The sequence below is a fragment of the Marmota marmota genome, unplaced genomic scaffold, assembly GCF_001458135.2.
Source record: "Marmota marmota marmota unplaced genomic scaffold, marMar, whole genome shotgun sequence".
Taxonomy (NCBI): domain Eukaryota; kingdom Metazoa; phylum Chordata; class Mammalia; order Rodentia; family Sciuridae; genus Marmota; species Marmota marmota.
In genome coordinates, this window is record NW_026000224.1 from 495,766 (window position 1) to 505,340 (window position 9,575).

The window sequence follows — 9,575 nt, forward strand, 5'->3', positions numbered from 1 at the left end:
AAAATTTTAAAAATTCATTTTATATATTCCAAAGGAATAAAGAGTAAAGGTATACTAGTACAGAGTTTCAGTACTAATGAGAGGCTCTGGAAGAACCTAAAAGGATAAACAAGTTATAAATAATAATTTTAATAATATTGATTGAAATTTTTTCCTATCTCAAAGATACATATGAAAATAGGGAAGAACAGATGTCTACCTGACTCCAGTGGGATATCCAGGAAACTTGCTGGAAGCAGATCTTCCTGCCAAGAACAGGTGGTAAAATTCATGGACCTACTTCCCTTCAGCTTATAAAATGCTATGCAAAAAAAAAAAAAAAAAGATATTCCACAACAACTACTATGAACAATTTCCTTTCAAACCTAAAATTAAAAGGCACAGAAGTGCCATTTTTAAAATAGTCTAATCTGGGCTGGGGTTGTAGTTCAGTGGTAGAGCACTCACCTAGCACGAGTGAGGCACTGGGTTCAAACATCAGCACCACATAATAAATAAAGGTCCATCAACAACTAAAAAAATCTTTTTAAATATTCTAATCTAAAAATGCTTCTTCAGTGTGTATAACCTGATGAGTTTTATTTAAAAACTTACATTCTCTTAAATTACTAAAATTTGCTTCTGAAATGAGTCAACAGTATTTTAGACAGAATAAGAGGATCACCAACAGCCTTGTAAATGAAGACTGACAATTCAAAGTTTGTCAAAAAAAAGAAAAGCTAAAATTTTAATCAAAACATCTCAGTCAATGGTGAAAAATAATAGATTAAAAAATAAAAATAAGGTGAAAGAATGTACCTATAAATCTTTTTTCTTTTTATATTTGAAGTTAGCTATTTATTCCTTTATTGATTTATTCTTAAAGAAAACCATCAATAAAATATTATAAGGTAGCCCTGCTTACACAGGACACCCAGATTTTAGAAAAAGACTAAAACATTCAAAATACCCTGCTTTGTCACTAAACAGCAAATAATGCCTTCAAAAAAAATTCTTCGGTCTACATTTTTAATAACTGTTCACAAACTGCCTCTGATGATCAGTGAGCAATTACACTTAGGATCCCTGACAAGCTTTATCAAGGGATACTCATTAAGTAAAATTTTGAGTTATACAGCAGACATCCTTTCATGAATACATGAAGATTATGAATGGATATTGGACCCTTTTACTACAAATAACAGGGGACAAAATCAGTAAGTTAAATGTTTTAAAACCATTTGCTAGACTGTCCCAAGAATGACACATTTTAGTCAGCAATACACAAGGTAAAGTGTGTAATTTCAGAAATACTGTGAAGTTTTACAATAGTTTAAATAAATACATTGCTAACACAAAAGACTCCAATGTCTTATTCTACATTACACTGTGTGGAACACACTATTTTTTAGACAAAAGTAAAACAACCCATCACAGGTAGAACAAATTTTCCAAAAGGTGACTGACAACGTGTTCTGAGTTGTCATTTGATGCAAAATTAAAAACTTAACCATGATAAAACCATACCTTTAAACTAACTGAGTGAAGTAAGAGCCTGGGGTGAACTGATCATCCTTAATTTGTGAAAATTTTATGTGAAGTCCATTTTAAAAGTCAATTTCCAAGAACCTATGATCTGGAACAGCGATTTTTCTTTCTTTCCCAGAAACGCTTAAAAGATACTGATTTAAATGGAGACCCTGGCCTCTCCTAGTTTCCTTCCCCACAAATAATCTCCAAGTGCAGCAAATTCAATAAGAAATCAATCGTTCAACTGCAAATCCAATGTAGCTGCCAGCTGACTACAGGATGAAGAAAAAGAAATGCAGAAAGACTGGAGATGAAAGTCTCCGGGCGTCCCCACCTGACCTCCAGGAGGGACGGCAGGGACCGCAGGAAGAAGCTAATAGGGCACTCAGAAGAACCAAGAATCAACCTCTTCTTTGAATCTGAGAAGTAAAAGGACAATTCACATTTTTAAGATACTTCACATATTTTAAGATAACTAATGTTGTTAAGACCTTCTACTTTTATTGTTTTGCAAGTTTAATCTACAAATCCTATCTGTATAGAGAAAAAAACTAACAGGGAGAAAGCAATCAGACCAAAGATCAGACCCACATTCAGACCTAGTCAAAGTTGGCAAGAGCAGCTGTATCTACAGTAAGGCTTCTACCGTAACAAATGTATTCATTTCCTAACCCAGCTCTCACTTGCTCTGGGGAAAAACGCAAAACAGAGTTTTATTCATCCTCCAAATGGTAACATCAGTTGCAAGAGGTCCTTTTAAAACGCACTTCTGAGTGAAAACGGATCCTGTTCCAACACTATCACCTTCTTGGATGAAATGCCAAAAACACCAGCCAAGTGCTTGCCCTACTTAAAGTGTTCATCTCACCTACTGTGCCAGGCACCAAGACAGACAGAAACACCAGACCCGGGCAGGGGCGGGGACGCGGGCGGGGGCGGAGGACCCCGGTGGCAGCCTCGGAACGACGTTACTACCGCCTCCGAGAGACCTCGGGGACCTGCAAGGAACCTCAGAGTGAAAACGAGAAACCTACCCCCCCCCCGTGGGAGGATGGGTGCTAGCACGTGTTCTTGGGCTGGACCTGCCAAGAAGGCCAGAGTGATCCCAAACACCGGGTGGGGGCTCAGGTGGACGCAGCGGCGCCGCGGGGCCAAGGGGCTCACCTGCACCCCGGTGTAGTTCTCGAAGAAGAAGAGCACCGTGCTCTGGTAGACCCAGTACAGCCGGTCGTCCACCGCCTGGTAGATGCGGGCTGGCAGGAGGGCGGACAGCAGCCGCCAGACCCCCCAGGCCAGCACGTAGGTGGGCGCGGAGCCCAGGAGCACGACGCTCGGCAGCAGGTAGCGCATGGAGTACATGTGGAGCACCAGGGACAGCAGCATCTTCCCGGCNCCCCCCGCTGAGTGGCTGCAGATGCGCCTAGGGAGGCGGTGACTGGGAGCACCCGGGGCAAGGTGGGTGTGGGCCGAGCAGGGGCTAGCGCCCGTCTGCCCCTCGCTGGACCTTCGCCCAGCTGGTTTGAGCGACCCTCGGGCTGCCTGGAACACGCCCTCCTGCCGGTACGCCCGGGTGTCCCAGGGTGCTCCCTGCGAGCCCCTGGAGGAGCGCAGCCGCCGAGACGCGCGCGTTTGGGGAGCCCCGGGAACGCGCCGGACCTCGTGTGTGTCGCGAACGTTTGTCCAGCGCCCTGTGGGAAGGTCAACGAGACGCAGTTCGAATGGTGACAGTGGTTGTTCCGAGCGCTATCAGAGGTCCCTGCGCGGACAAGTGGCAGGCGGCTTTCGGCCTCGTGGTCTGCCAAGGCCAGGCAAGGGACGCGCACCTCCTCGGCGTTGCCCAGCCAGCGCAGGAGATGGGCTGTTCCCGTCGGTCTCACTAGGGAGTTGCAGGGTTAGGCCTGTCTTTCTTCCATCACAGGAATGATGATAATGGCATGTTTGTGCGTACGGAACAGGATGTTTCCAACAGTTGATTTTATATTAGACCTTTGCAGGTTTTTTTTTTTTTTTTGGAGCCTCATATTTTTGTGTGTGGTGCTTAAAGTACTTACCTACACTTGGAGAATCTATAAAGTAAATATTTTTGTAAACTGGGGAGGTGATAGACAAGCATCCACAACCTTGAAGATCCGTCTGCCCTAACAAGTTGAGACTAGACTTCCCTTCATTAGGAAAAAGTATAGAGACAGGCTGTCTTCACATTAGGATCTATAGTCAAAAGTGAATAAATGTGTCTGTGCAAATATGTTAATTTTGGGGAGTTATCCCCTCTTTTTTTTTTCTCCGTTTTCTCCTTTTCCATCCAGACTTCTTAATCATCAACTCACATCCCCTTTTCTGCTTCCTCATCTTGAGTTTTGCTTAATCCCTTTTGGTCAGAGTCCGTTTTCCTTTTTCCACGGTTGCTGAAATGGTGCTGCCTTTTTCTTTTTTTTTTTTTAATCGTAGATTGACACAATATCTTTATTTATTTATTTATATGTGATGCTGAGGATTGACCCCTGTGCTTCACGCATGTGAGGCAAGCGCTCTACCCCAGCCAGAAATGGTGCTTCTTAAGGAACATCCAACCTCTGCAGACTGCTGGGAGCCTGGTTGACACTGGACACACTGATTCTTCTTTGTTCCTGGTGCTGCTTTTAACAGGGATCCACGTGGGATAGAAAGGGGGAAACCAGGGTACCATGGGAGCATATGTCATGGAGAGCTAATTTAGTCTGGGGGCAAAGAAGACTTACCAGTGAAGTGATACAAAAGATGAAACTTTAGGGTGCTGTTAGCTAGACTGAAGCTAGAGTGAATTTGTACCTACCCTGGTTCATCTTAAATAAAAATATTGAGATAGAGAAAATTTTACCAAGGATGGTGCTAAAGTCAATAATCCTACGTATTGATTCCCAGGAGATATTGGAACCCACAGAGCCACCAGACAAAGTGAAGCAGAGCATTCTGCCTGGGGGATCTGAGGTCTCAGCCCAAGTTGAGTGGAGGTCGGTAGCTGAGAGAGTGCTTATAGTGGGACAAACTTAAAAAAAATTTAGATGCTCACTGAAAGAATGCTGCATATTCCCCTAACACATTATTGGGTTGATATTAAAGGGTTTTTAAATTATAAATTTAAATAGTTACAAAGGAAGTAGATTCTGATGAGTACCGTTTTGAAAATAAAGTGGCTACAAAAATCTTAGATGGACCCACAGGTCATTAGTACCATAGTGAATTTGTACCTACCCTGATTCATTTTAAATATACTGAAGCCTTTTACCAGTTGGAAAGTTTGCCCTGATCATTATTCTCCTGAAAAATGCTTTTTATTCTTCTACCACAGGATTCTATCTTGGTGGGATATGCTTTTAAACATCAAAGTCATTGATGAAAGCATATCATCAGAGTTCTGAGTATCAAAGTTTCTTCTGCATTCAAGCATTAACTTTGTTAATGTCAAATGGTATGTCAGAATCTGATAAAGGGGGCCAGGGTTGTGGCTCAGCTGTAGATCGCTTGCCTAGCATGCATGAGCCACTGGGTTCGATCCCCGGCACCACATAAACATAAATAAATAAATAAAGGGTATTGTGTCCATCTACAGCTAAAAAAATTTAAAAAAAAAAAGAATTTTAAAAATCTGATAAGGACTTGCAAGTAAGAAAATGTATTAAAATGCACCTCAGCGCAGCCTTTATTAAAAGAAATCATCAGGCTATCTCTTGTCCTCAATATTATTCTTTCTTGCTACCCGAGGAAGGTGCAATACAGTGTCATTTGGGGTGCTCTGGGTGGGAGCAGGGCCATTGTCCAGCACAGGTCTGGCCTCCAGGACTCTGCTCAGGTTCAGCGGTCAGGTAGGCTGAACATCTGACAACTAGGTTTTACTGCATCTCTAATCTGTATTCTCAGGGATACTCACAAACCTACACCAAAATAAGAGCCATATAGGATTTAATTGCAAAAATATTAATTAAGACAAATATACTATAAAAATATCGAGATAGAGAAAATTTTACCAAGGATGGTGCTAAGGTCAATAATCCTACTATTGATTCCCAGGAGATATTGGAACTCACAGAGCCACCTGACAAAGTGAAGCCAAGCATTCTGCCTGGGGGATCTGAGGTCTCAGCCCAAGTTGAGTCAACAGGAAACCTGTGGCCCTCAGGTGTATTGTAAATCAGCCACCCTAAGTGGTAACAGAAAGGTGCTATCTGAAACCAGTACCCTTAGAAGCCAAGGAAAGCCACTGGTCTGAGTGTGAAAGAATGGAAAGATCTTGAACTCTAGGATACCTTTTATCTACTCACTCACAGCTCCCATCACATTGTCTCCCTCCCCCATTTTCCTTAACTCTTTCAGAAATAGTGGTTATGAGGAGCATCCTGACCTCCAAAGGCTGCTGGCACCTGGGTTAACAGTGACAACCCCAATTCCCCTTTACCCCTGGGGCTTCTTTCTGGTCAGTTTCCACACACGCTTTTATTTTTCCATTTATACTAATAAAACAAGAAGACATTCTTGTTCTAAAAGATTTAAACAGTAATCTGTTTGAATACTGAATGAAAGTCTTTCACTTACATCCAGTTTTCTTACCTACAATTTCCACTGTGTGCTTTTCTAGTTTATGCAGCAGAGGTTTGGCAATCCGATGCCTCTGTTCCCCTCTTGAGATTACTAAGGCTTTCATTCAGATAAGCTCCCCTCCTCGTGGCCTACCTGCTTTGGGAGGAAGTTGACCCTGCCCTCCTGAGGCAGGCAGGATCAGTCTAGTGCTTGCAGAGGGTCCCCACCCCCAGCCTGGACCTTGAGCCTCTCATGCTCACCAGGGTGTTCTCAGGTAACCTAAGGTACAGAGTATTTTTGCAGTGACACTGAAATGCCATTTACCTTTTCACTGGGCTGAATTTGCAGTGGTGGGTAAACTGCAGTGACCCCAAACTACACTAGTGCCACCTGTTCAGCACCACAGTCTCAGGGTGAGTAACCGAAACCACATTTCACTAGATGATAACCTTGATGAAGCAGTACAAAACACCAAGTAGATCTCAACCCCTGGCTACAGATCTTGCGGTATTCCCCATGGCTGCATGGAGTATGCCGGAAGTGCTTGGGAGGCATAGTGAAAACATTAGCTCTCTGGAGGAAGAAGCCTCTAGGGCAGGCTGAACTAGCCATTTTGTATGTGGAATGTCATTTTTATTTGAAAGACTATCTAGCAGATAAACTGTGCTTGTCCATTTTGTCAAAAATGAACAATAGGATACCGTTTAAGGAAAACAACAGATAATAACTGCCAATAGGATTTTCAAGTGAATATTTGAATTTTGGAAAAAGTATTTGCTCCCAGGAGTTTGACACCTTCCTACCACTTGAATTTTTTTTTTTTTGGGGGGGTGGGGGTTGGAGGTACTAGGGATAGAATCCAGGGGTACTTTTATCACTGAGCTACAAGCTACATCCCCAAAATATTTTTGAATATAAATTTTTAGTTGTAGATGGACACAATACCTTTATTTTATTTATTTATATGATGTGCTGAGGATCAAATCCAGGGCCTCACACGTACTAGGCAAGTGCTGTACCACTGAACCACACCCCAGACCCCAAAAATATTTTTTTTATTTTGAGGCAGGGTCTTGCTAAATTCCTAAGGCTGCCCTTGAAGTTGGGATCCTCTTGCTTAGCCTCCTGAGTAGCTGGGATTTATAGGTGTGCACCACCATATCCAGTCCACTAGAACTTTTTTAAATGAGATGTTTGATAATAGTAATCATTGTGATTTTTCAATATTGGATGAAATGTGTGGACATTTAGATCTGTGTAACTCATCAAAGATTTTCTGAATACTCAACACATGGTGTTTAAATTTAAAACATTTGGGTAAATGATTCTTTCCATGTATATAATAGACTACTGTTTTGGGGGTGGGTACTGAGGGCACTTAACCACTGAGCCACATCTCATCCCTTTTTTATATTTTATGTAGAGATGGTCTCACTGAGTTGCTTAGGGCTTCACTGAGATGCTAAGGCTGGCTTTGAACTTGCAATCCTCCTTCCTCAGCCTCCCAGCTACTGTGGTTACAGCTGTGCACCACCATGCCTGGCTAGATTAGTGGATTTAACATAACAGTATGAAAATTTCATTAATGTAATCTCAAAATCTATAAGTGTTACTTAATTAAAAAGACTACCAGTACCTGGCTTTTAGTGTTGCACGAAATGAGAAGGGTCCCATTGTCTGAAAAGGCTACTGAAACTCTTCAACCAAAAACCAACCTGGCAGCAGACTGAATGGAGAAGCAGATCAGAGTCCAGCTGTATTCATTTTCACCTGAGGCTAAGGAGGTGGGCAGTAACAAAACAGTGATACCCCCCTGACTAAATGTTCTGGTTTTGAAAATATAGTTAATTTTTTTTTTAATAAAAACGTCAGGTGACACATAACAGGTTATTGCTTTTTTTTTTTTTTGGTACTGGGGATTGAACCCAGGGGCATTAAACCACTGAGCCTCATCCCCAGCCCACTGTTTTTTGTGTTTTTGTTTTTGTTTTTGAGATGAGTTTTGCTAAGTTGCTGAGGCTGGCTTTGAACTTTCAGCAGTCCTCTGCCTCAGCCTCCCTAGTTGCTGGGATAACAGTGGTGCGCCACCACACCTGGCACCATTACGTTTAAAGGAATTAGTAAGTGCCGTGGTACAGGAGGTCAGTTTTTGAACCAAGCTGACATCCAGAACACTGCAGAAGGGAAGACAAGAAACCTGATGTGGGCCTCAAGCTGCTGAATTAAGTCAGCCACAAGCTACAAGAGCAGACAAATCTTTATTGTTAACCCCTCTTTGCAGTGGGTATTCCTTTTATCATCCACCTAGCTACCCCCACTAGAAGCCGAAAGACTCTTCTGTAGGCGCCCCTGTTCCTCACCTGCTGGACCCACACAGACAATAAGGCGTCCATTCACTTAGTCAGGAATGACTGAGCGCTTACCCTGTGTCACCAGCCCCGATCTAGTCAGGAAATAGAGCCGTGAACAGGCAGCTGAGGTCCCCGTTTTAGTGGGACTTAGATGTCAGTGATGAAAGGCACATTGTACAAGACATATGTGTCACAGGGCAAATAGTGAATTCAAGTAGGGTGATGTTAAGGAATGGCACCCTTAAATTGCCAGGCCAGGAAATGCCTCTCTAAAGAGGGGACATTGACATTAAAATGAGGAGAGGAAGCAAGCCACACGAGGACCCAAGATGAGACTTTCCACCTGAGGAAACGGGATGCTCCCAGGACAGCACGCAGTCAGAGAGCATCGGCTTGCTCTCCAGGGGCGTGACTCCTCGTCCATCTCAGCGCTTCTCTTCCCACCCTGTGTTCGGTCCAGCAATAAATTCCAGTGGTTTCACCACGGAATACAGCCGGAATCCACGCCCTCTCCACCTGGAGGTGACCACGCCCACGAGGGACCATCACCCCTCCCCTGCGCAGTGAATCACCCCACACCAGTCTCCACAGTTCCAACTCACCCTCCCACGCACCCCATTTACTGGGCCCTCTACACACTAGCTGTTAAGGGTTGAGTCATACTCTCCAAATTCATGTGAAAAGTCCTGCTGCCCTGGACACTGCAGTGTGACCTTGTTTGATGGAGGGTTTTCATATGAGGTAACCAAGGTAAGGTGAGGTCATTAGGGTAGATTCCAATCCTTTCAGGAAGGGCACATTTGGACATAGGCTTGCAAGTGTGAGATGACTTGAGAGTACATGGGGAGAAGACCCACCATCTGCAAGCCAAGGAGAGGCCAAGGTCAGAGCCTCCCCTGAGCCCGAAGAAGGAGCCCCCCTCCCACAGCGCACCTTCACACTTCCACTCCCTCTGAAAGACAGGGCTTGGCGGGCCTGTGAGCCACCCTGTGTGGGTTCTGCCTTGCCAGCCCTGGCCAACTAACACTGGTGAGCAGTCCAGCAAGGACGTGGGTCCCCACGGGCGCACGTCAAAGAACCGTTGTGCATTAGACTTGCTGAGTCCCTGGTCTGGCAGTGTCCACCAGTTAGATCCTCGGTACAGCTGCTCAGACCTGGACC

The 9,575-nt window shown here is 44.0% G+C and overlaps 1 protein-coding gene across 2 annotated transcripts in view; it reads right to left on the minus strand.

The window, feature by feature from the left end:
* Positions 1-2,904, minus strand: part of Agpat5 (1-acylglycerol-3-phosphate O-acyltransferase 5) — a 60,702-nt gene extending 57,798 nt beyond the window's left edge. For both annotated transcript variants that reach the window (XM_015504655.2, XM_015504654.2), the window contains exon 1: positions 2,674-2,904. In XM_015504655.2, the coding sequence (XP_015360141.1) occupies positions 2,674-2,892 (219 nt within the window). In that variant the 5' untranslated portion in view covers positions 2,893-2,904. The remainder of the gene's footprint in view (positions 1-2,673) is intronic.
* Between the last annotated feature and the right edge of the window lie 6,671 nt (positions 2,905-9,575).